This window comes from Leuciscus leuciscus (genome assembly GCF_965113295.1).
Source record: "Leuciscus leuciscus genome assembly, chromosome: 24".
In the NCBI taxonomy this organism is placed as follows: Eukaryota; Metazoa; Chordata; class Actinopteri; order Cypriniformes; family Leuciscidae; genus Leuciscus; species Leuciscus leuciscus.
Genome location: NC_138723.1, coordinates 16,962,597 through 16,990,442, shown reverse-complemented (window position 1 = coordinate 16,990,442; position 27,846 = coordinate 16,962,597). Strand labels below are relative to the sequence as shown.

Genomic DNA, 27,846 nt, shown 5'->3' with positions numbered 1-27,846 from the left:
GAAATAACCTGGGCTCTGAACGGAGTTGAGAGCACCTTAGGTACATATCCATGTCTTGGCCTAAGGAAGACTTTAGAGTCGTTAGGGCCAAACTCAAGACAGGAAGCGCTCGTGGAAAGCGCTTGTAAGTCCCCTACTCTTTTAACTGACACCAGTGCCAACAGCAGAGCGGTTTTCAGGGAGAGGGGTTTTAGATCAGCCGACTGAAGTGGTTCAAAGGGGGGTCCCTTAAGAGCCCGTAGAACCAGGGAAAGGTCCCAGGCCGGCACTGAAGGTGGCCGAGGCGGGTTAAGCCTTCTAGCACCTTTAAGGAAGCGAACTATAAGGTCGCTTTTACCTAAAGAAGATCCGGCTACCAGTACGTGAAATGCCGCAATGGGTGCCACGTACACCTTGAGCGTGGAGGGGGAGCGTCCCGCGTCCAGCATCTCCTGGAGAAAGGATAGTACCATAGGTACTTCACAAGTGTGTGGGTCGAGGTTCCGAGCTAGACACCAGCTGGAGAACACTGACCATTAAAGGTGGTAGAGACGTCTAGTAGACGGAGCTCTAGCCTCCATAATAGTATTTAGGACACCCTCTGGGAGGTCCTGGGGTACCCGTTGAGTGGCCACACATGTAGGGCCCACAAGTCGGGACGGGGGTGCCAGATAGTCCTGTTCGCCTGAGCCAGGAGGTCGCTCCTCAGTGGAATAGGCCACTGGTCTATTACAGACAGTTGCATCAGCTCTGGGAACCAGGTCTGGGTTCGCCAGAGGGGGGCTACCAAGAGGACTGCGCACTTCGTGTTCCTGATCCGTTCGATGACCTGAGGGAGCATCGAGACCGGAGGAAACGCATAAAGGGGAAGGATGGGCCACTCGTGGGCCAACGCATCCCTGTTCTTTGAAAAGAAGATTGGGCACCGACAGTTGTCTTCTGAGGCGAAGAGGTCTACCTCTGCCTTCCCGAAGACCTCCCATAGTAGGAGAACCGTCTGGGGGTGGAGTGACCATTCTTCTGGGGGAACGTTGCCCCGAGAAAGCATGTCTGCTCCTGTGTTCATCGTGCCCGGCACGTGAGCTGCCCTGAGCGAGCGCAGGTTGGTGTGAGCCCATAGCAGTAGCTGTGTGGCTATTGCAAACAGGTTGCGGGACCTGAGGCCGCCCTGGCGATTTATGTAAGAGACCACTGACATATTGTCCGTCCGGACCAAGACGTGGTGTCCTGCCAGGTATGGAAGGAAGGTTTTTAGGGCTAGAAAAACCGCTCTCATCTCGAGGCAGTTGATGTGTAGGCGTTTCTCCGAGCTCGACCACAGGCCGGAGGCAGGCCTGCCCTCGTACAGGGCTCCCCAACCGGAGTTGGAAGCATCTGTCGAAATGACCCTCCTCTCTGAGACCACCCCCATGCTTACGCCCTGCTGGTACCAGCTGGCATCTTTCATAGCCACAGCTGAAGAGGACGCATACGCAGTAGGCCTAGTTGGAGTACTGATGATGCTGAGGCCATCAGGCCCAAGATCCTCTGAAACGTTCGGAGGGGTACATAGGAGCCCTCTACGAACGACGCGGCGAGCTGCTGAATCGATAGAGCACGGGCCGAGGTGGGCCATGCTCTCATAAGTACGGAGTCGAGAACTGTTCCCAGGAACGTGATACGTTGGCTGGGCAACAGAATACTCTTGGAAAAATTCACCCTAAGCCCTAGGCATTCCAGATGGCTGAGGAGCCAGGCTTTGTGAGTATGGGACTCCGCCTCTGACTGAGTCAGTATGAGCCAGTCGTCGAGGTAGTTCAGAATACGCATTCCCCGCTGTCTTAGGGGGGAGAGAGCTGCATCCATGCACTTCGTGAATGTACGAGGCGCCAGTGCCAGTCCAAATGGTAGAACTGTGTACTGGTATGTCTGCCCCTCGAAGGCGAATCTCAAGAATGGCCTGTGATGGGGGTTCACTTGGATGTGAAAATACGCGTCTTTTAGATCTACTGAAAAGAACAGTCCCCTGGGCGAATCTGCGCCAGGATGTGTCTGGTCGTAAGCATTCTGAATGGCCGTGACATGAGGGCCTTGTTCAGATGTCTGAGATCTAAAATGGGTCTCAGGCCGCCGTCTTTCTTCGGAACGAGAAAATAATGGCTGTAAAACCCTGACTCGCTTTGTGACGCGGGGACTGTCTCGATAGCCCCTTTCGCCAGCAGACATAACACTTCGGTGCGGAGGACGTGAGTCAACGTGCTCTTTACTGAGGTTTGGATAACAGCGCGAAAGCGCGGAGGTCTGCGGGCGAACTGAAGCGAGTAACCGCGCTTTATAATGTTCATCACCCATTCTGAAACTCCGGGGATGGCCTGCCAAGCCAGAGCCCGATGAGCCAGCGGTACGATCATATCTGATGACAGAACGCCCAGAGTCGGGGGTTCGCCCTTACATGAACTTAAGAGAGAAATTTTGCTCGATTTGTGCTTTTTGTGGGTCGCGTTTAAAACAGCGTTTGGGTGCAGGGGTGCGTGACAGATGACGGGCCCATGTTCTGCATTTAAAACTGCTCCAGCCGCCTGAGCTGAAGAGGGGGCTGTGAGCAGCACTCGAGCGGTCTTTGGGGCAGGTCCGGCCGTGGCAGGTCCGGCCGTGGCATGGTCGAGCGTGAGCTTCGGCCGGGGCCCCTGGCGCTTAGGGAACGGGTACCGTTTCGCGGGCTTCAGGTGCTGGCTGGTTTCAGCCGCTGGGCGGGGCTGGTGAACCTGTGGCACTGACTTTTCCGGCCGCGGCGTGCTCTTGGGGCGCCGTGAAGCCGAGCTGGAGCGTTTAGGAAGAAAGTGCTTCATTGCACTTGAAGCTTTCTTAGCTTCGGTGAAACGCTCTGCGAAGTCGCTGACAGATGGGCCAAAGAGACCAGTTGTGGAGACCGGAGAATCGAGGAAGGCGGTTTTGTCTGCGTCCCTGATTTCAGTTAAATTTAGCCATAAATGGCGCTCCAAAACCACAAGGCTGGCCATATTGCGGCCGAGGGCTTGAGCAGTGGTCTTCGTAGCCCGTAGCGCCAAATCCGTAGCACTTCGGAGGTCCTTAAAAGCGTCCGGGTCAGGTCCTGAGCGGAGGAGCTTAGCCTGGAACACTTGAAGAGTCGCCATGGCGTGTAGTGCAGAGGCGGCTTGACCGGCGGCAGCATAGGCGCGGCTGGCTATAGCCGAAGTAGTCCTGCACGGTTTAGATGGGTGCACCGTCTTTGACCTCCAACTACCTGCAGTGGGAGGGCACAAATGCGCGGCGACCGCTTCTTCAAGTGGTTGGAGAGACACATAGCCCTTTTCCTCAGCGCCGTCAACAGTGGAGAGCGAGGAAGAGGAGCGCGTTCGCGCTGAAAAGGGCGCGCGCCAGCTTTTAGTGAGCTCTTCGTGGACCTCAGGTAGAAATGGAGCGGCGCGCTGGCCTGGGGCCTGTTGGCGCCCCGGCAGGTACCACTCGTCGAGGCGGCTTCTGGCGGGTTCAGCTGGGGAAAGCCAGTCGAGTCCCAGCTCGTCGACAGCACGAGACATGACACGGAGAAGTTCGGCGTCAACACACGTTCTAGTGTCGAGTCGATCAAACTGAGAGGAGGGGGCGGGGTCCGCGGAGCCCGACCAATCCTCGCTCTCAGATGCCGCCACAGAAACTGCGTCATCCATATCTTCAGCAGATCCGCCGAACGAAACGAGTCCCGCCGCTTCACGTGAGGGGCGTTGGTCGCTTCGAGCGAACAGAACTGGAGATGGGGGTGTGGGCGAAGCATGCGGGGAAGGACCCGGCGTGCATTTGCCGAAATCACCGCGTTCAGGGATCCTCTGATCGCGCCGTTTCTTCCTACGGGGCTCGCGGGGCGCCGAAGACGGAGGATGGGCGGGTTCACTCTCTGAAGTAGCGAGAGTGAGTCTTGATCGGAGGACGGCCACAGGCATGCCGTCGCAATGTAGACAGCCGCCTTTAGTGAGCGCTGCCTCGGCGTGCTCAGGACCGAGACAGGCAGCGCACTGTGTGTGTCTATCAGACACGTGCAGGGAAACCCCGCAGGAATCACAGATGGGAAGCGGCATTTGAAACAACGCCACGCGCTGTGAAAACAGCGATTTGCTCTTTTAGAATAATAGAGAAAGGATACTCGTCGGATGCCACAGGGAAACGCTTGGCTGGCGATCTGCCGAGACGCGAAGCTGTTCCGCTGAGAGGCTTTTCTACGGCGAGCGGCTTCCTATCCGGAGAAATCAGCGACGAGGTGAGTCTCAAAGCTGAAGGAGATAGATCTGTCATATGGCGAGTTTTCTCTGTATTTATACTCTTCTGTCACGCCCTGTTTGGCGCGCTCGAGTCTGGCAGGGCGCCAAGCGCTCTGATTGGTTCGCGCGCCTCTGCTGTCTCGCCATTGGTTCGTGCAGTTGCCTCAGCACAGCCTATCAGCGCTCTCGCCTGTGCTGCAGCAATGCGTTTTAAAATAAAGGCTTCAATATTCTCGAGAAAAGGAGTTTTCCCACAGCGTTTGCAACGCAGTACGAGAGAACGTTCTCGTAAGGGAACAGGAAGTATATATACACAGAAGCAAAAATGGAACTAAATAAGGCACAGGTGTAATTAATCAGAAACCAAGGAAACTAACAAGGGGATTAACAAGACTAAACAGAAAAGAAACACAAGAAACAGGCACATGAATGAAAACAATGAAATCTAACATACTGACAGTTACTTGGCTTGAAATGCTGTATGTTGCGGCTCAGTGGGTATAGGAGGTCCCCGGTTCTTCCCCTTTCTATTTGGACTTTGCATGTTCTCTCTGTGTCAGCGTGGGTTTCCTCCGGGTGCTCCTGTTTCCCCCACAATCCAAAAACATGCAGTATAGGTGAATTGGAGTCGCTAAATTGTCCGTAGATATTGAATGTGTGTGTGTGAGTCCCAAGCCATGTAATGGGGAGGGTTGAGGAAAGACTTGGCAACCTACCCTGGAAAAATCATTGCATATTGCGAGAGATGGCCCTTAAAAGAGTCAGATACAGCTGAAATGGTTAATGAATGAATGAATTACTAAAGCTACATTTAAATATTGCTGTTTTACTACATATCAGAGCAAGTGCTGATTTATTTACAGTAATTTACTGTTTTATTCATCATTTAGGCAAACCTGAAGCACATGATCCAAGTGTTTCTGTTCAGACTCTGCACAATAGTCCATTCAACTAAAATTTAATTGACCAGCAAAATGCTCTTGGTTTTTTGGGGGGGTTTACAGACGCACATTCCCTGAGGCTGCATAATATACCATTACGGCTATGATTGAAAAACACAGGAGTAAAAACAATGTTGTGCATCATTCTCATTGTATACTGTTTTTGCACCTCAGGCCCAGTGGGATGGTTTGACTGGACGGATAGTCCTTAACAAGACTGATGGTCTGCGGAAAGAGTTCAACTTAGACCTCATCAGCCTCAAGGAGGACGGCACGGCGAAGGTGAGTCAGCTCAGCTGGACCCTGAAGAGAGACTGCTGCTATCAGCAGAGTGAATGGAAACCTTGAGCCAAGTGTCTTAATGTATTTCATGTATGGATTAAATTAAACTGAATATGTTGTTTTGAAAGCAGACATATTTATAAGCCAGATCATTTGTTTTGACCTGGTTGCTCCCATGCTGATTACACAACTCTTCAATTCTTTCTAAAAGCGAGTGGCTGATGGTGCATCACGACCTACTAAATTATGGACAAAGGTTTGTTCCAGTCTTGGTTTCATTCCATGAGTTTGTGATTGAGACCTGTGGAGAGCTTGGATTTCCTTTCCTTCAGTAAACCAAGTGCCCTTTCATCAGCTTCCCTCTCCCTGCAGAAATCCCTTCACTTCCTTATCGAAAGAGATCGCTGCCAGTCACTTCAGCCAGAATGTCTTGCTGAGATGAATAATGTCTGCCAGTTTTAGTTATGACAGTTAAATCACCGTCCTCAATATCCAGCACTGTCAAATACGCACTTTTTTTACACAATTCTTCGCGCCTCAGTAAGTAACGCATCTCCATAAAAGCCTGCTCAGGCGCACAGAAAAATGTGCATGAATCCACAGGCAGATATTTAGAGAGCAGCTCTAATCTACTTTCAAAGTTCATTTGAATAAGTCGCTCATTTCAGACTCATATGAGCTGTGTGACAAGTGCCATACATAAATAATAGTCTAGATTAGGCTTGTGTTAACAAAGGGTTTGTTGAACAGAGAAAGGCAAGCCCTCCATCAAGCGGTTTAAATCTTTTACTGCTGACATCCTGTTTTAAAGGAGGAATGTCATACTTTTCTCTTATTATTGTATTTTTTTAAGATCCTGTATCATGTTAGTCAAATTGGTTTAATTTAGATTTTCAAGCCACTTATACTATCTCTCTGATCCTTAGAATTAGATGGGCTGATTGTATTAAACATTATTTATTAGAAAATACATTATTGTTGATTTCTGAAACACTTATCTCATTAGATCAAGGATAATTTGATTCCTGTAACGTATTTTCTAGTCTAAATAAGAGCTATGCTGTCAGGTAATCGGGTAATACCTTATTTTGTAACATAAGATATCTGTCTGTCTGTCCATCTGTCTATATCTATCTAGCTATCTATCTATCTAGCAGCACTGAAGGCAGTATTCATATCAAACTCAGGAGTAATACATTTAAAATAATCATAACCACAATATTATTTTAATTAGTTGTATATCAGATTATCTCTACAAACAAACAATACAAATATAAAATAAATAAATAAAAATAACAATAATTACAATAACAGTTATATAAAATCTTTACATTTGATATAAATTGTAATGTTTTCCTAGGAGAAACGTAAAAAAAAAATATATATATAAAAAACCATTAATGTACTTTCTAATTATATATTGTCAAAATAGCTCAATTTAAAGATATAGATTTTTTATAGAAGCTGTGACGCCTCAAAAGTTTAAAGCACTCTGAGGCTCTGATATCTTCACATCTTTACACATTTTCCATCTTATGCTTGTTGTGTTCATATTTCATATTCATATTTGAAGTCCATTAACCGGAATGGCAGTGGAGATAACAGAAAAGCTTCATCAATTGTTGAAACGTTGGAAAGAACTTTTTTCTGCTTCATTAACCTGGGGAAATACAGCAGTAGTATAAACCTACTTGTCCTCATCTTGAAAATTATACTGAATATTTTAGAGCTCTATATATGCATAGTTACATACACATATACAGTGTGTGTATATATATATATATATATTTGTTTATCAAGTAGTAGATTACTAAAGGCTCAAACTTTATTTCTTGAGAACTATTTAACCTTCTGATACAGTGCATGTTATGGTACGTGGTGTAGTGAAAAGCACGATGAAGAGGAATAACAGTATTTAATATAAACTCTCAGGATACACTCACTTAAACACAACTTAACATTAACGAGAACAGACGAAGACTGAGGGAGAACACAGGGTATAAATGCATGGGCAAACAAAGGGAGCTGATGAGTTAATGACAAGGAACAGGTGAATGAAATGACTAATCAAACAGACTGGGGAAAACTAGGTCACAGGACTAAACCAAAATGAAACATAATGAACGGGGGAACACAGAACATACATGTTACAGTGCACAGAACTTTACAAGACATTTATAGCATTTATGGTGTGATGTTGCATCCAAATCAACATGTCTGATAACCATCGACCCTTTCTCATACTTCTTTTTGACCCTTTCTCATACCTCCATCTTTATATGTTGTGTTTTTTATTTATGACATCATCAATTCAACATGGCTACCAAAAGTGAAAAGTGATGCACTTAGATGGTGTATTTATGAGCTTCTATTTTATTGGACAGATGTGTAACTATAAAAAATCACTTGAAATAAATATTGGGAATGATTATATTATTGTTTTAAGGTAAAAAAAGAGATTTTAAATAATTCATAAAAATCATTCATAATTTGTAGTGCATGCATTAAATAGGGAAGGATTTTACTGGGTTTTATTGAGCAGGGAAAGAGTGTTTTACAGTCAAATGGATTCAGTGAATTAAAACTAGATTTATTTATTTTTTCTTTCATTTAGTTTTTTCCTTTTCCTGACCTATTTAATGAGTCTGCAGTGATAAAGTCTGTCCTTCTTTCACTGTCATCTCATGTGCTCAGAAACAGAGACTCATGTGCTTCATGCCTTGTCATTTCTATATTGTATTGTTAGATTGGAGTGTGGAACTCTTATACAGGCCTCAACCTGACTGAGGTAAAAGAGAGTAAAAACATCACAGACTCTCTGGCTAACAGAACGCTTATCGTCACCACAATCCTGGTAAGAACCCAATCAGTTTTAAAACAAGTTGTAATTCCATGTTATGTTAAAAATTCTATTCAGAGATCACAATTATTTTTTAGTTGGTCAGATTTGTATTTGCCTGTGAATAGTTTCACTGGCCCACCAAATGAAAAAAGAAATATATACTAATATATATTTTCCATTTATTTTATTTTATTGTTGTTTTTTCGACAGCCATTACAGCTATAAATTCACTCAAACACTCCAAAAATTAGACTGCACACTTTGCAAAATGACTCATTTTGAGCAGTTCATCTCAACTCATCTGACCAGCTAACTTTGCCTCTGTGACATCTGACCTACATTTATCTTGTGAACAGGAAAACCCCTACGTTATGTATAAGAAGTCTGACAAGGTGCTATTTGGGAACGAACGCTTTGAAGGCTACTGTCTAGATCTGCTAAAGGAGCTCTCCAACATCCTGGGATTCACCTATGAGGTCAAGCTGGTTTCTGATGGCAAATATGGAGCTCAGAATGACAAAGGCGAATGGAACGGCATGGTTCGGGAACTAATCGACCATGTGAGTGATCTCCCACAAAGGGTCTTTTTTTTATCATATCATTGTTTATATCACACTATTTAGAGAATAAAACCAGACTGTCTTTTACAATTGATTAACCAAGATATTTCAGCTTGTAATGGATGTTTTTGTAACTTGGCTCATCTCAGGCAATTTAGCAGAGCTGAGAATTATGTTAAAGTAGTCCAAAAGTTTTGATAGGAAGACTACAATTGTGTATACAAAACATCAAGGTGCAGGTTCATTAAAACTACTACTTTAATGAGAAATAAAATCATTACGTTTTTTTTTCCAAGGAAAAGGGCATTTGTGCTTTCATCTGGCTGTTTTATATCAATATTTTTTCTTAATACTTTGCCAACCCCCAGTGTCTTATTTGTCAGTATGGAAGAAGTACAAAGTCTGACAATCTACAAAAGAGCCTTTTTGCACATCTTAAGTTTAAATAAACTTCATAAAACAACAGGAAGCTTCAAACAGCCAGTCATTTTTCATCAAAGCCCTGTAGTGGGATCCATCTCCCCAGGCGTCACTTGTTTTTATCTTAGTGATTGAACTCTAATATTAACTGCATCTATCTGCATTTTTTTCCAGCAGTACAAGTTCCCATCGCCTTGTAAACCTCTTCTTGTCCCCTTATCCAGATAGCTGACCTGGCTGTGGCTCCGCTGACCATCACTTATGTCAGAGAGAAAGTTATCGACTTCTCCAAACCCTTCATGACCTTGGGCATCAGCATATTGTACCGAAAACCAAATGGCACCAATCCAGGGGTGTTCTCCTTCCTCAACCCCCTCACCCCGGATATCTGGATGTACGTGCTGCTGGCCTGTCTTGGAGTGAGCTGCGTGCTTTTTGTGATAGCCAGGTATGGATGAAGGTCTCGGTTTAACACAAACATCACTTCTGCATCTTGGAAATATAGCAAAACAAATGTGCAGATTGGGTTTCAGATCTAGGAACATTGACCCAATTGTTCAAAAATGTCTTTCAGATGTTTTATAGTTTGACATAACATGAGGAGACGCATTATCAGGCTGTCATTTGAATAATATTTCTGTTATCTGCAGCTGAAGGGAACATCGTACATCTCTCTTTGAAGCTTTCAAGATGTTTTTTCACTCTCGATTTCAGTCTGATTTAAAATGTAAAGCTGTTTTGCAGAGTGTGCCTATACAGATATCACGTTTCTTTTTGGGAGTGCATTTAAAGCATTGTATTTTTCTCATGATATATCATTGCGCTTGTGAGATGCCAGAATCAAAATGCTGATTTGATCTTGAAACAGATCAATAAGTAATAAACACAGCGCCCAGACTTTATTATATTGCTGTCGGATTATACAGTAGATTAATGATGTAAAAATTTCAGTCATGTTTGTCCAGATCCACTTTTCCCCAAATGCATAATGCACTTTCTCAGTCGGTAATGTTTTGTATTTTGTATGAGTGAGCACAAGGTTGCGTCTGTATTGAAACCCAGTTCATAATCCTTAGCCCCGGGCAATTGTCCACATCTACCTAAAAAGAATATCAAGAGAGCTATGCTACCTCATCAGAGCCAGATGATTGATTGCTTCAATTAAAATGCAAATGGTCAATAAAAATGCTGTCCAGTCAGACTCTGTTAATGGACATCTGGTGGGGTCTCAGTGTTAGTGTGGTTCATGTGCACTGGGTGACCCATTTGTTGTCTGCTGGAGGTCTTTTAAACTGTGATCTTGAAATTTGGCAGCTTTGATAGCAGACAAACAGCAGTCTATAGAGTGAGCGTCTACACACCGTGAGGCATGACTAATGATTCTTGTGACATGTTCTGATCAGGCATCGATTCACCATGGAAGTTTTATAAATGACCCAATTTATGAGTGGTGAAAGGGAGGATGTGTCTTTCAGATGCTCTTGTGTAATCATAATGTCTGTCAAACTGAAATGTCTCCCAGTTGTTTGTTTCCAGCTCTGTAAAAGTGTAAAAAGTGAATGTCTAACTGCTACCGTATAGGGACTTTTATTGGTTTAGTCTAATAGTCAGGTTAATCTGGTCATCATAAATAATAAGGGTTGTGAGTTGATTAAAAAATTGTATACATTATACGATGTGGCGATTAATTAATCGTGGAAGACAAAAGCAATGAATAAGCATTACAACAACATGTTGACAAAATGCACTTAATGGAATTATTTAGTTTTATATTTTTTAATAACGAATCTTATAATTGTAATAATTAATGCATAAATTAATTATTGTATTTTATAATTAATCACACTAAATTTAAATATTAAATTGACAGCCCTATAAATAATATTTTCTGTGAATTCTCACAGGAATAAAAACAGCAATTTAACATTAAATATGTTAAAATATAGAAGCAGACAAAATCAATGAAAAAAATTACAAGAACTTCAGAATTGAATTGATCTTTTTTTTTATTATATTGATTATATTTTCAATATATAAGTTTATCATTTGAATAATATAATTTTATAATTAATCACACTAATTTTACATTAAATTGACAGACCTATAAATTATATTTTTTTGTACATTTTTACATGAATTAAATTAAATTAAATTAAATTAAAATGTTCATAAAGAAGCACAGAAGTTTCTTTTCTTTTCCAGCTCTCCCTTCGTTTTGCTAACTGGACAGATTAGAACACTGAAAAGTTTTCCCATAAAATGAGATGTTTATTAACCTTCATTCCTAGCAGTTATTGATACCCTGTTGGCAAGAAGAAAAGATTTTTAGCTGTTCTTGCCAAACATGCAGCCTCTCAAACACAGTATTAATACTCAGTCCTCTGTGTTGTAAAGTCTGTTTTCTTTGATTCTCGACAGGTTCACACCGTACGAATGGTATAACCCTCACCCCTGCAACCCCTCATCTGAAGTGATTCAGAACAACTTCACACTGTTGAATAGTTTATGGTTTGGTGTCGCAGCTCTAATGCGTCAAGGTATGTTACACACAACACTGCAAAAGTTCTGCATTGTTTATAACTGTTTTTTTTCCGTTTGAGATTTCATTCAATGACATTCATACAGTAGGGAATTGTATTGGTATGAAGATGAAAACACACCTCTGGCACAGTTATAAGTCACAACCAGTAATTGAACTGATTTTTGTTCTGACTTGCAAACTTTTAGCTTGGTTTCCTCTGGTGTAATAGATGCTAGTGAGAAGAGGTTTGTAGGTTCCGCTACAGAAGGCATGAAACAAAATGGATGACCTGTCAGGTGTGCAGAAAAGTGTAAAACTCCAAGAGCGACTTTAATGAGCACAGGAGAACCAGACAAATCATTATGCAGCGTAGTCTGACCTCACGTTACAGAGAGATGTCTTCTGAAATATTAGATAAATCTTATTTACATCAGAAGGGCCATTCAGCCATGAAGATGGAAATTAACAGAAAAGTGGAGTGCAGTTGCGGGCATTTCATGTCACTGGTGGATTTTAGGTTATTCCATTATGGTTAAAGCAGGTAATATTTATACTATGTGAGAAAAATGCTAAAGTCAGCATGAAATGAAAATTGACCCTATCTATTTTGTAAATGCATGTTATTAATCTTATTGTGAACAATTCATCCAAATACATTTTTTAAAAGTTTTTTCCCGATCACAATATCTTCAGAAAAATATCTCTCTGATGACGTATGCTGGACTTATTTAGGCCTCTTAAACCCAGCCTCTTTCTTACAATTGACTGCAAACTCTCAGTTTTGAGTGCAACACCTACATCTCTAAATCCAATCAACAACTGATGGATATAAACAAGTCCTTTTATTTCTATTAATAATAATAGGAATATCTAAAAAATTAATTTGATAAATAACTAATGCTGATGTAGAATAGGTTGTTTACATAGAAAATAGACATAGTCTTAATCAGCAAATACCAGGTTCATTCTAATTCCGTTCTAAGGGTTAGAGAGAGATAGTGGGAAATGGTCATGTAAAACTAGATTAGATTTGTTGGCACACAAAAAAAAAGCTTTGGTTATGATAAAAAAAGTGATAATTATTTACTCCATGACCTCTTTAATAGGATCAACAAGCTTTTTGAAACCCACACACAGTGTTAATTGGGCTGATTTAGTTGGTATTCATCTTGTGTGGATGTTTGTGTGTTGTGCATGTGCATATGTGTTCACATTATTACCTACCACAGCTAAACCTCCTACATGAGGTTACTGAAATAACCTTGTCATCTTTTTTTTATCTCATCTATTAAAGCATGCAGGGTTTTACCAATTAGCCAATAAGTAGTTTTTGTCCTTATGTTGACAGAACAATATTTTAAGATATTTTTATTGTTTGGGTTTTCATCAGCTGTCCAGATGATTTTCCTCTTTATTTTCTTCAATAAATAGATTGATAGTGAGGTAGATTTTTCCCTAAACCTAACCACGTACCTGGAACCTAATTACCTGGGGCGTCTCCAATCGACACACAAGCATCTACAGTCGACACTTAATAAATACATTTACTTGGGGCGTCTCCAGTCGACACCCAAGCGTCTACAGTCGACACTTAATAAATATATCTGGGGCGTCTACAATCGACACCCAATAATCTTTATACTCTAGCTCTTGCGTCTACTGTCGACAACTGGCTTCGAGTTCCTTACCCTAACTTTTTCCCTTAAAGGTCCCATGACATGGATTATTTTATTATTTTATAATGTTTCCTGGGGTGCCCTTATAATGTTAGTATGTTTTTAAGATCATTTTTTTAAAATAATTTAGAAATAAAAGGCATTTTTCCTTGCCTGATTTTAGCCTCTGATTTGAACACTCTGTTTGAAGGGGCGTGTCTGCTGTGAGACTTCAGTGTAAATGCCCACTGCTGTGATTGGCTGACATGCTTGCATATTAAATAGCTAGCATTACATGTGGAACTCTCTCGAATACTTTTACTATTACAGCTATTATACGTTTTTACTATTACAGCTATCGAGATTAACGAATCGTGAGAAGTTTTTTAAGTATTTAGATCTATTCCCATCACATAAAAGGTTGCAGTGATGAGCATTGAGCAGATGACAGCCTGTTGATCGCGTGAATGAAGATCTTATCATTGCAACGCAGTTTCTGCACTCTCACTAATGATTTCATAACGAGTTTTGGCAAGTGTCCAGATAAACTCGCGCTGTGTGATTGACAGCTTGGGCGATTGGAAAGGGATTGTTCTTTGATTGCTTTCTGTATATATTTTAATCACAATTTAAATAAGATTATTTTCATCCTACCAAGAGAAACGATGTGAAGTTGATATTTTATTCACTGGCTTGATTTACTGATGCATAAACAGTATTGAATGATTTTGAGAGAAAGATTATCTGTCTGAACTTAAACAATTACACATCAGAAATTCACATAACCCACTGGTTCTTCAGAGGCTCGGATGAAGGAACTAAAAAAATACTTTTGTGTTCATTTGTACATCAAAACACTGAGCAACTGCCATGCTTCGCTCGTTTGCAAGCCATGATGTCTCTCGAGGAAAAAACAATATCGCACTCGCGCAGCTCATTTCCTCATGGGCGGGCCAAATTCTCTTTGCGGGCAAAGCGGAGAAAGGGGAGGTAACCGTTCCCCTTATGACGACATAAGGGGAAGATTTCTAGATTCGCCCGTCTGAGCTTTCATTTTCTCAAAAATACCCAGGGCTTGGTTTACACCCATCAAAACGTCTAGCCACTGGGGGACCATAGGCAGGCTAGGGGAACTCATATTAATGTTAAAAAACCTCATAAAGTGAAATTTTCATGTCATGGGACCTTTAACTAACTTGCTCCCCTATCTAACTTGCTAATCAGCAATAATAAATCAGCTAATCAGCAATAATAACAGACAGACTTCAGCGAATGTCCTTTAAATGCTTTAATCACGGTCGGGATAATTTCCCGAGCAGTTCTCAGAGAATCTCCCCCAAGAAGAAGCACAGCCGGAGGATCTCAGACACGTCACACATTTCAGAGAGAATCCCACTCAAAAAGAAGAATACATCAGGTTTTATAGGACAAATACAAACACAACAAATAAGATCATCCTCACTATCTCATGACTTAACTCACGTCCCCTTCTATCAATATGATTGGTTGAATTGGTGAAAGCAAGCCCCCACCTTTTTATCTTCTGATACTGGCATAAGCAAAAATATCTTAAATCATCCCAAAAAAAATTTAAGGGTTAAGAGCTCAGTTGATTACTCAATATATCATGACATAATACAGACAGTATATTTTTGATTTTGTCATGGTCAGCACTTGAGAATTTTCCATAACACAAATAGACAAAGAACAGAATGTTAGACCTAAAAGGGGAAGTAAGGTTTAGATGTTAGAAACATGGTTTAGTTTAAAAGATAGTTTACTATCTTATCTATTAAAAATCCATCTCAATAGTCTTGTCTTACATTGTGATAATATCAGGGCTATGATTGACAGTTGTGTCCTCCTCATGCCATTTAAGAGTAAGATATAGGTCAGTAGTTAGCATTTAGCCATGCTAATTATCTGAGATTAGCAGCACAGCTTTGCCAAAGGAACAAACACACCTCATGGTGTCTGTCAGTGAGCTGTTGTTCCCCAGGTGGCTAATGTAAAAGTGTTTGGTATCTTTCAAAAGGATTTATTAGCATGAGCATTACTGAAAGGTCAAGAGCATGCATTAGCCCTGCTAAAAATAAAATTAAAAAAAACATTAAACATATAGTTTTTGCTGCTGGTTTTATCCAATTTAGCTAGCCAGACTAGCCCAACTAAAACCAAAACAAATTAGCCTGACCATCTAAAACACACTAAATTGGGTTAAACTATTTTTTTCTTTGGTATTGTCTTTTCAGTTAGCTACACTAATGCTAAAAGAACCATTTAAAAATAATAAACACTATCTTTTACATTTAGCAATTTTCCTACTTTTGAATTTAAAAGAAATATAGATCATAATACATAACCATTATCCACTCTTTACTCATGGCCGACTACTTTAAAGTACTACTTTTTTGCCGACTGCTTTGGTTGGTAATCACTGTTGTTAGATATATTGCTTGGATCAAAGGTAATAATTTAGCTGGCAATTTTAAAGTTGTGTTCTACATGACGCAAGACATACAAATGCACAGTACACACAATGTGAATTTGTGCTGTCGTTCCAACTTCCAGCTATCTCAACTGGGCATCCATGCATGAAAGACAATCACTGCGTCTTCAGTATCATACATCAGACTTCGACTCACTTGTCTGTCTTTCTAATTACAAAATGAACATATATGGGGGGAGAACTTCCTATTAACTGATTAATATATATTGATAGCACACCTAGTTTATCAGAGTGGTGACTGCTTATAAGGACAGATTCATAAAAATAAAAAAAGAGAAGAGTATTCTGTTTTGCTTGGCTTTTCACAAGGATAAAGTACAGTTCTTATGATGGTTTCATTTTATAGCGATCAAAGCCCTGAGTCAACCAGCCAGCCAGCCATAATGAAAACCCTCAGTTAGAATAACACACATTAGATTTCTCATTAAGCTGAAGGTTAAAAGTCAGTGTGATGAGAACAAACGTAATATGAGCCTTTGATATAAAAAAATAAACCCATTTAGGTTGTCACAGCGAGCTTCACGCTGCTCATGGGGTCCTGGGTGACTCTCAGTCCCTTGTGTGTGGGATTGTTTGAGGATGTGTGTATGCTTGCTTGTGTGTCAGGGTTGTTTTCTCAGAGGAGACAGTGTCTTAAAATATCAGAATGAAAACTCTTTAACAGTACAAAAGTAATACAAAACAAATATTGCTATATAGTTGATGAAATGGTGTGGAAACCACTTTTGTAATGTAATACTGTTCAACAGATAAAGATTCAGAGAGAGGCAGCATCTCTTTCACTCAAGCTTATTCACTTTAAAAAGAAATAAAAGAGATGCAGAAGCTCAGATCAATGAGGCCTAAGATCAATCAGTTTCAAAAAGAAATTGTATCTAATGTTATTTAATTGAAAACCAACCAAACTTTTTTTGTTAAATGTCATTTGCTTGTAAAGCTGTCTTTGTTTAAATGTCACTTTGTTATGAATTTTGTTATCTATTGCAATGACATTCAAAAAAAATTCCAGCGTGGCTTAAGTGTCCAAGTACTTTTTGGGGCCAGTGTTTTGCTAAGCTTTTGTTTATTTCAGGATCTGAGCTGATGCCTAAAGCTCTATCCACCAGAATCGTGGGAGGGATTTGGTGGTTCTTCACTTTAATCATCATATCTTCATACACGGCCAACCTGGCTGCTTTCCTCACAGTGGAGAGAATGGACTCCCCAATCGATTCAGCTGACGATTTAGCCAAGCAGACTAGAATTGAATATGGTGCAGTGAGAGATGGCTCCACAATGACTTTCTTTAAGGTAACATGTTCTCATCTTGCATGCAGGATCGATGTGCCTTAACACACCGTTCACATGAAAGCTACTGAAATACAGAAGGAACAGCCAGCCACAATCCAAACACTCAGCAAATTATCAATTTTACAAGAAGCTGCCTGTACAGAAAGAGCTGGAGCTTTTAGGAGTAAGTTTATTGGATTTCTTCTAGGAAGTAAAAAAAGGAGATCAATCCTGTGTGTCTGTCTCATGATAAGATACAAACTAATAAAACGGATGCAGAGTCACACACAGATGAGTTTTGAGTTGTGTTAACCAGAACATTTCATACTGAGAGGGGAATTCCATGAATAAATTGCACTAGATAATTGTGCCGCTTATTTGCAGAGGATGTCTGCATTGTATTAGTGCCATTCACAAAATAAATGATGCTAATCAGGTAGCAATGCAAACACAGAGCAAAATTTGTGCTAAATGGACTTTGACGAAAATTCTATTTGCATTCTCACCGATAACAGTTTTATGGTGTTTTGTCCAAATAAATGATTACATATTGTGTATGTATTTACACTATACAGTTCAAAGGGATGCATTTATTTGATTAAAAATGCAGTGAAAACAGTAATATTGTGAAATAACTGTTTTCTATTTGAATATTTTTTTTAAATCTAATTTATTCCTGTGACGGCAAAGCTGAATTTTCAGCATTGTTACTCCAGTCTTCAGTGACACATGATCCTTCAGAAATAATTCTATTATGCTGATTTGGAGCTCAAGAAACATTTCTTAAAAAGTTGTGCTGGATAATTTAGTGGGGACTATAGGAATGCTCCGATCGATCAGCCGCAGATCGTTATCGGCCGATAATCATATTCAACGAAACGAATAACGATCGCAATTTGATGACTTAAAACCGTAAAAAGTCGTCACCGATGTGCATGTAAACAATATACAACAGAGGCTTCTGCGCCAACTTTCGGTTTTTTAACTTTGGGAAACATTAGTAAACCATAGTAAATTGCACATCTTTATTTAGAGCAGATTGTCTCGATTCAAACTAGCCCACACACAACATAACATAGTGCATAGATCTTGAGAAAATACCCACGGAGTGACATTACATGCTGCTTGGATAAAACTATAGACCTTATGTGGCCCTGCTCCTTTTCAGCGCTGCGCTCGTTGTGTATTTCAAACATTACAATGCTCATGATGCCTTTAGTTAACTCTACAATAATTAAATCCACTTCACCAGCTTATTACTCTTCGACAGCGATGCCATAGAAATATACCGCAAAAAAATTGAAGTTCAAACAATGGTTGGGTTTCTCTGGCACCTTATGTGTGTGGGACTTCTGGGATCCGGATGCGTCGCCATCATGAGGCAGTGTTTTTCAACGTCATTTGAAAATTCAACCAATGGAAACTGGATCTCGCATATGGTGGAGGGTTGGGCGATATGGCAAAAATATTATATCACCTTTTTTTTTTTTTCAGGAAAATAACGATTCACGATTTTATCACGATTCTTTTGCATGTTGGGTTTACTATTGTGCAAGTGACTGAGCATTACAGCCAAACTAATGTCCATATTTTAAAAACAATCCTTAACAAGGAAACAAAATATAAAAATAAAAAAGAATAGACTTTTTTATTTCTCAATTAAATTTTCTTTTATTTTGATTGCTTTGAAATATAATCATTAAAAATGCCTTCAGGATGTAAGGAGTTAACAGTGGCAGTCATCAGAGAGCTTACATATTACTTGTATAAAGCTTGAATGTTCGGGATCGGTATCGGCCAATCATGATGACAAGAAATCAGTAGTTGCTATTGGCTGCAAAAATCCTGATCGGAGTATCCCTTGAAACTATGGTACAATTTTTTATTAATATTTTTTAACATAAGTGTCTTTACTATCAGTTTTGATCAATTTAATGCATCCTTGCTGAGTGCATTAGAAGTGTTAGTTAATCTTACCACAAATAAATGTACTACAAGTAAATTTTGGCACTTCAAAGTAATGTACAATATGAAAATGGATATTCATTTTCAAACTTGCAAAATATTACATTTAACAGTTATTAAATGATTAGTGTTTTTAAAAATGAACTTTACTTTGTAAGCTTTGAATTACAGCAGATGTGATGTACAGCAAATGAGCATGTACAATCGAATGTAATAAATTAAATTAAATATAATAATATAATATCCAAGATAAATATTGGATGCAGTTTTTTTGCACTAAAAATACTATACATGCAGTACAAGACATCACAGAATCCTTGCTAATACCTCAAGTGTACACATTCGCAAATCCGCCTGAATCCTACTGAACTCTTTTTACCTCCACCAATCCAGCCATCTAAAATTCCAGTAATTCCAATAATCCAGAGATCTATTTTATGAGTAGGATCCACACATGCACCATTCATCATTTAAAGAGAGAGAGAGAGAGAGAGAGAGAGAGAGACAAACGAGTTACACAGATAAAGCACAGAAGTGTGTACAGAGGCTGGTGAGGGCTTTATCCACCGAGATTGTAGAGTATGATTACATCCGCGTGTATCTGGAAAAATACAGGCCTGTGGAGAACCAAGACAAATCGAATCAGATGTGAGAGATTTAGCACAGAGCTGCCCCCCCCCTGCTGTCCTCTGACACACTCAGAGACAACATTTTACAACTTGTCCCCTTTTGACTCGGCCTAATGAGAGATCAGGGCGAACTTATCAGACTTAAAGCCTATACCAGTAACTGATTAAAAGAACAAGATCCAAAGAAAAGAACTCTGTAGAAGGAAAAGAAATATGGATCCCAGGTGGCGTGACTCATGTCTTTAATATGTCTTTAGTGCTTTTTGAAGGCTAAATCAACTCTTTGAAACTCTTTCAGAAATCAAAAATCTCAACGTACGAGAAGATGTGGGCGTTCATGAGCAGCAGGAAGAACACAGCCCTGGTGAAGAACAACAAGGAAGGGATTACAAGAGTCCTGACCACTGACTATGCCCTCCTCATGGAGTCCACCAGCATAGAGTACATCACACAGAGAAACTGCAACCTCACCCAGGTTGGAGGTCTGATCGACTCTAAGGGCTATGGAGTTGGCACGCCAATAGGTAATGATGCCCCACATACCATCTGACAGGCTGTTGAGCCCTCTAACCATGACCTTACTTGCCTCAGGCAATAAACGTGGCATCTTTTTCAATATGTACTGTTTTTTTTTTTTATTATATTATATTGTACTGTTGAATTTATTATAAAAGAAAAGACGCTACACAGCCAATTGAGTTTGAGTTGCTTTGCTTGATTTAGTTCTGGCCTGAACATTTGCTCCATTCCATCAAGTCGGTATTTGATGTCTCCGATACATGTGTGGGGAAATATTTTTATAAAATATTTTAATTATGTAAATTATTTTGTTATACATTTAATCTATTTCTAGTATATGTCCCTGTATTCTATATTTCTATAAATATTATTTATAAATCATTGTAGATTAAATTGCATTGACTTCAGTTTCATAAAATACATAAAATAAATATAGTATATATAAAATGTATAAATATATTTATGTTTTATTTATATTATTATGTATATATAGATTATTATTGCATAATATATTGTATGTAGAAATAGAAAATGTAAAATTAAGTGTTTATATCTAAATTCCATTGATTTTATATATATAAAATATAAATAATTTGGAACTTTTATTGCACTTTACTGTAAAATAGGTATGCAACCAACAATGATGAGCTGATTGTTTTTAGAATGTTATACATATTAAAATTTTATAAAATAGGTCAAAGTTAATAAATGGTAAAAGCAATAAAAAACCAAAAACCTGTCATTTTGAAGTGAATTTAGTAATCGAAACAACATACAGTATAAAAACTGGATATTCATTTTGAGATTTCCTAAAGATTATAATTAACAGTGTTATTAAATATTCATGTTTTTAAAATTAAATAAGTATCAGAAAAGGTAACACTTTATTTTACAGTGTCGTTGTTATACGTTACATGTACTTACCATAGTAAGTAATAACAGTAAATTATGCATAATTTCATGCACATATCCCTAATCCTAACCCTTAACCTATAGTATATGTTGTTTATATTACTCAGCACATAAATGTATAATTACACTGTAACAAGGACACCTTGAAGTAAAGTGTAACCTCACTAAATTAAATAAAACTCTAAAATGTAAAAAAGAAAATTATATATTGTGTGCATCCCTACTTAAAAATGATCGAAGTTGGAAGTTTAGCTTCAAGTGCTGTTCTATTGCACTTGTGTAGGACTCTTCTCTAAACTCGAACATCTGTGGTTGTTTGCAGGCTCGCCCTACCGGGACAGGGTGACCATTGCCATCCTGCAGCTCCAGGAAGAGGGAAAGTTACACATGATGAAGGAAAAATGGTGGCGAGGTAACGGATGTCCCGAGGAGGACAATAAAGAAGCCAGTGCCCTGGGTGTGGAGAACATCGGAGGCATCTTCATCGTGCTGGCCGCCGGTCTCGTGCTGTCCGTGTTTGTGGCCATCGGAGAGTTCATTTACAAGTCGCGCAAAAACAGCGATATTGAAGAGGTGAGTGGGAGGCTGGTAGAACGGCCCCGCGGGGTCCGAATCTTACAGGAGCTAATTACCTCACCGCTGTCACAACCGAAATGAGCCATGTAAACACAAATGAGACACTTGCGGGATGTTTTTGCAGCAGCCCACTGGTCAGGAACCTGTCGCAGACTGAAAGCACATGCTGTTTATCATGCTTGTTTTGCATGACATACAAAGTGTTTGGCGAAAGTACCAAAGTGACAAAAACTTAAGCAATCAATGTAAAATATCATCCTCCTGCAAATTTTATTTCCTGATCTGGATGAAAAAGTACTGCTATTCAACACAGTTTGGCAATTCAGGCAGAGTGTGATGTGAAGTGTAAAAGTTAATGCATTCATGCACAACAGCCATTACATATGTCTGTAATGCATTGATTGACGTTTTGATTGCTTAGTTGGATCTATAGATCAAATCCAGATGGGATGTTTAACAAAAGTAAAGTCATTTGCACTCTTTAAATAGCAGAGTTTGGTTATCACTGAAATTCGACAAGCATTAAATATCAGATTTTCAGATTTTAAAAAGAAGTCCATAAGACAACTACAGTAATTTTGATAATGTACGTAAGTTTGGGGGGAAATCTTTGCAAAGTAAATTGTATTGAATTTAGTTTAATTTAGAATATATACAATTTTATAAATTAAATGTATACATATTAATATATTGCTTTGTAAATATTAATTATTATATTACGTGTATATATTGATTATTTATTCATTATTGCGGAATAAATTGTATTGACCTCAGTTTTATATGAAATATATAAATACTTTCTATATAAAATATTATTAACTAGAATATATACATTCTTCTATAATAAAAAAAAAAATAGATGATGAAATTAATCACAAAGCCCTAGTTTAACTTAAAGTATCACTTGAGTATAAAAGGTTAGTATCATACTAATGACAACATTTTGGTACGGATCCAATGCTTTTGTACATTTGTTAGCTGAATGCATATTTTAGCATGATTTTTATTTGAGTTGCTTGTGAATGCTGCTTTTATTTTGTTATCATATTGATCATTTGCATGTTACTAATCTTATCCTGATTTTTGTCTTTCTGTTCTATTTTTTTTTTTTTATCATTGATCTGCATGCACAAGGCCTTCTGTTTCTTTTACGGAGTCCAATCCCGGCAGCTGCAAAGAAGCGATTCCATCTCCTCCACTGGCACGTCCTTATCGACAGATTTAGAGAGCGGGCGGCTCCTCGGGGATGACATATGTTCTTCGCGTTAGCCACACACTCTCGTATCTGTAAGGGCTGTGCGTTATTTAAAGAAATACAAACTCCTTTCCCTCATTCGCCCATCTACTGGTTACTTCCAAACCATCTGCCCAAACCCTTGACCTCAATCCAGCACCGATGCGGCTCAAAAATTTACTACGGTTTTCAAAGAGATGAAGAACACTTTCATTTTTTGTTGCACACCCTGTCTGCGGACAGATAAGAAATGGAGTGCTCTCAGAAACTTTTATATACTGGCAGAAGCCATTCGAAACTAAATTTGAAGTGTGAACTCTCTCCATTTGATGTCCTAAATTCTCCCTCTCATTTTCTCAGTGCTTTCTCAAAAGATTGACCCACACAGTGAGGGTAATAATAATTATAATGAGGGTTATGATAATCATTTGCGCTATAGCCTACTGATTCTTGAGTACAGAGACAAAACGGGCTGCAATACAGAAAAAAGTTTGATTAATGGAATTATTTTCAGTTAATCTGATCTGTAAAGTTCCAGTCTCCATACAAAATGGGTGCTTGCCATTTCCTCAATATTGGTTAAGACTGTCAGATAGAAAATAATGTGTCAAATATTTATAATTATTGACCAATCTAGCATTCATTTTAATTAAATGAGACCGCATGAGAGATGGTTTCAGCTCCTTCTATTGAATTGCTACTACAGACAAACAGATATTACTGTGTGAACAAAATGTAAATCATATTTTGATGTTCTAAATGCAGTATTTATTTTTCTAGTTTTGCTTGCTGCTAATGGGACCTGAAAATTACATTTGAGTTGGCATTTCATGGTCTTTATATTCAATATATTGTAGGGATTTCGCCCTACCGAAAATTTTCGACCAAAACAGCTCTTTTCAGTTTCGGGATGAAATAGTTTTGGAGGTGCCGAAATCTGTGACCGAAACGTTTTACTGTGTTCAGCATCTATTTTGTGCACACAACATGGATAAGCTATAAAAGTTAAACATGATGTCAGCTGTGTGGACACTAGCTTGACTAAATTGACAATATTCATTTCTTTATTTTATTCGGTAATATGCTTTCTTAAATCTAAAATCTTTTAGTCTGTGCTGTTTTCTGTTGATGCATTCATTTGATCCTGACATGTGTAGGGCGCCTGCCATCCAATAATCGCAAAAAGATTTGTGCTTTGTTACTTTTAATATGAAGTAAAGTCTTCAATAAACTCATTAGTTAAAAACAATAACTTTTTTGCTAAATGTATGCACTGTATTACATTCATTATTTTATATATATATAGTTGTTGTTAAAGATAATATTAATGTATTAAATATTCTTTATATTTAAGAATAGATAATAATCCGAATATAATTATAACATCAATGCATTAAAAAATGTAAAAATATTATTTTAAATATGATGTATGTTTTTCATCTATGTAAAATATTGACTCTTATTGCTTTAAAAGGGTAGGTGGTTTTAAGGTAGTAAGTGTAATGTCATAATTTTGATTATAAAATAATACTGATAATGCAAAAAGTACATACAGAAACTAACAACTGGTAAAGTTGTAGTATATGTTTTGTACTATCTCAAGAATCAGTGAACTCCACTCATTCACTTCTTTTTTATATAAACCCCTGACACTGAGCACACAGTCATGAAACACCGATATCAGTCTCTGGAATGTAATTAACTTAGAAGAGAAAAGACATCAAGAGGAGAGTCTTCATAATGACTTGATTAAATATTGATGCACTCAAAAAGAAAGAACAATTAAAAAGTCTGAAATTAGCCCACAGGATAACCGTAATCAGCCGGGAGCTAATTCCCCGCTTTATCTGCCTCCCATATCCCAGTGGCATTTCTAGAGCTGTGGCCTTCATGCCTCCAACATCTCATGACAGACAAGACCAGGACGTGCAGAATCGCTCGGAATCTGCATTACCGCAATAGAAAACGGGCTACACAACCCAGTCATGTCTATTGTGTGTCTTTGCAAGTCAATCTCGTGAGAGTTTCATAGCATGAAAGTAACCATGTTGTCCCGACCCCATTCTCCACATCATTTCCAGTTGTTTTCACACTATCCTAAAGGCCCTGATATACTTCACGCGAAATCAAAGAACGAACTGTTGTGACGCCATTTCGAACAAAATCAGGCCAAAACGAAGTCCGTTACTGGAGTTTGAAACAGCTTGCCTAGTGAACTTTCCGGAAAAGTTAACTCCAGCTGGTGAACACATTCATGCTACCATTTGTCCAAGATAGGTGTGTGCTGAGACTCCAGCTTTTTTGACATGGAAATCTTCTACAGGGCTGAATCTGAAATCGCCCCCACACCCTCAATTATGGCATTATTTGAGGGGACAACCATAGTGGACGTAATTGACTGGATTTTTTCGGATTCTGCCCAAATTTCTTCTGTTCAGTCAATCAAGGTCAAATGCGAGTTAAAACATGAACACACCGGAGGTCTGCTTTAAAGTAGGAATTGAGGTTGTAGGTCTAATAGTAAGAGACACTCACACTGTTTTTTTCATGTGTAATACTGTAAAGCTGCTAGTTTTAAAGCACATTGCAAGTTGCATAGCTCTTGCAAACATCCACATCGCTATTATCAGATGCTTTCTTAATGGCTGTTTTCTCACCGCTGTCATTTTTGTTGTGTTATGCTCGCAGCACATATTTACATATTTATTTACATATTTACATCTAAGCGCCGCTCTCAGCAGAGTGGGCGTCGTCGGATGTTTGCTAACCGCATGCTGCTGAAAAGGCATTTTGAACTTCTTTTTACCCCTAAGTGAAGAACATAAAAGAACTTTGATGTGAGTATATCAGGGCCTGAAAATAGAATCATAAACAATAGATGAAACAGCTATTTAAATCTAGTTGAATAGCTGAAGTGGACACTGTTAGATTGTGCGTTTGTGTGTGTATGTAAGTGTGCCTGTGCGTATGCATGTGTGTGTAGAGACTCACGCAAGACCCCGTGTTCTTTTTTGACAGTGTGTCTCTTTCAGTGCTGTGATGGAAGACCTGGGCATATCCCTCAGGTGCCACAAGGCCTTGAGGAAGAGAGGCAGACACAGAGGAAGAGCAGGCCTGTCTGGAGTCTTATGTAACCCCAAACGCATCTCGAGGAAAGAGACAGTGGCCTAGATCCACCTCCAACTGCCGCGCGGGGAGCAACTCTGCTTTTGACGTACCTGCCCGTGAAATGAATCTCTGAGGCTGTTTGATTTTTTCATTGAAATTTGTCTATGTGCTATTTAATTATGAATTTGCAAGTTTTTATACGAGTATTATTTGGATTGTGTTCGTTTTGTGTCGGCTACACAGATTTTGGTAATAGCTTGAGTTGAAAATGAAAGGAATAATTTTGAGACGTACAAGCACATTGCATAAAACGGTAGCATTTTCTTGTGCTGTCCTTGATTTAATAAATAAAAGTGTACATTTTACACAAACTTGAAGAATTTTATCTTTCAGTGGTTCTTTTTTCCTATTAATTGCAAACGTTATATAACAATATGCTTCTGATGCGTGACGGTTCCAAAGGGAATGTTAGGCAAGAATGTTACTTTATTCCCGTTTTGACCCTAACATTTCAAGACGTTCTGCCTGCTACACACAAACCGCCAGCCTCAAGGGACTGACCGAAGTATTCTCTCTCAAACTGAGGCACAATCAAGGCGAGTTCAGAGGTCAGCTTCTGCTTCGAAAAGTTACCTGCTCCATGACCCAGACAAATTACTCTCTGAAGATTAAATGCCTTTTCTTCAAAAATACATCAGATGTGTCTGAATGCATATCAGAAAATGCGCTGAAAGATAAGACGCTCTGAGATGATCTTCTTCTCATCCAATCTTCTTGATTAGATTTTAGCGCTACGGATGAATTTGCTCGAAACAAAGTGTGCCCGAAAGTGTGTGTGTGTATATATATATAATATATATATATATATATATATATATATATATATATACACACACACACAAAATATTATATATTAAATATGTCCCTTTCAAACCTATGTAAATCAGGTTATGCATATGTAGGTCAGCCATGTCCGGACCAGAAAGACAATGCAAGTCTTTCTCAGTTTTGGCCTTGGGGAAATGTAGACATGAAAGATGTTTTGTGGTGTTTGTGAGTCTGGACATGTGAGGGGAAGCTTGTGGGCTATTGGCAAACGTATAGAAATTCTAGAGCTTCAGAGAGACAGAGGGCCATTCACACTTAAGAAGAAAAGGACTGCTCTGAGCTGTTTGTTGGGCCTGGCAGTTTGTTTCAAAGGCCTCAGACTTCACTGAACACATGTGATGGCCATTGAAAACGACTTACATGGAGTCCTTGCTTTAAAAGCAGGAGCTATTATCATGCAGAAGCTTATTTTTATTTTATTTAAATTATATTATTAACAACAATTTCAGTGAAAATACATCTATCTATCTATATGTGTGTGTGTGTGTGTGTGTGTGTGTGTGTGTGTCTGTCTGTCTGTCTGTCAGCACTGAAGCCTGGAGTAATGACTTCTGAAAATTCAGCTTTGCTATCACGGAAACAAATTATATTATATTTTTTCTTAATATTAAAATTGAACAGATATTTTAAATAGTGTAAATTTGTTTCACAATATTCCTTTTACAATATTTTTGATCAAATAAATGCAGTCTTGGTGAGACTCCTTGCAAAATCATTAAGAAATCTACTGATACTAATTTATTAAAGTCAGCATGAAATGAAAAATTCACCCTATAAAATTGAA

The 27,846-nt window shown here is 39.1% G+C and overlaps 1 protein-coding gene across 4 annotated transcripts in view; it reads left to right on the top strand.

Moving 5' to 3' along the window:
• Positions 1–27,002, top strand: part of grik1a (glutamate receptor, ionotropic, kainate 1a) — a 58,470-nt gene extending 31,468 nt beyond the window's left edge. For 2 of the 4 annotated variants that reach the window (XM_082157428.1, XM_082157431.1), the window contains 9 exons: positions 5,348–5,455; positions 8,202–8,309; positions 8,654–8,857; positions 9,502–9,725; positions 11,696–11,814; positions 17,035–17,252; positions 20,124–20,349; positions 21,579–21,829; positions 26,085–27,002. In XM_082157428.1, the coding sequence (XP_082013554.1) occupies positions 5,348–5,455; positions 8,202–8,309; positions 8,654–8,857; positions 9,502–9,725; positions 11,696–11,814; positions 17,035–17,252; positions 20,124–20,349; positions 21,579–21,829; positions 26,085–26,237 (1,611 nt within the window). In that variant the 3' untranslated portion in view covers positions 26,238–27,002. Of the gene's footprint in view, positions 1–5,347; positions 5,456–8,201; positions 8,310–8,653; positions 8,858–9,501; positions 9,726–11,695; positions 11,815–17,034; positions 17,253–20,123; positions 20,350–21,578; positions 21,830–22,966; positions 23,120–26,084 lie in introns of all 4 variants that reach the window. The other 2 variants (XM_082157429.1, XM_082157430.1) reach the window with 2 other exon arrangements.
• Positions 27,003–27,846: the final 844 nt, after the last annotated feature.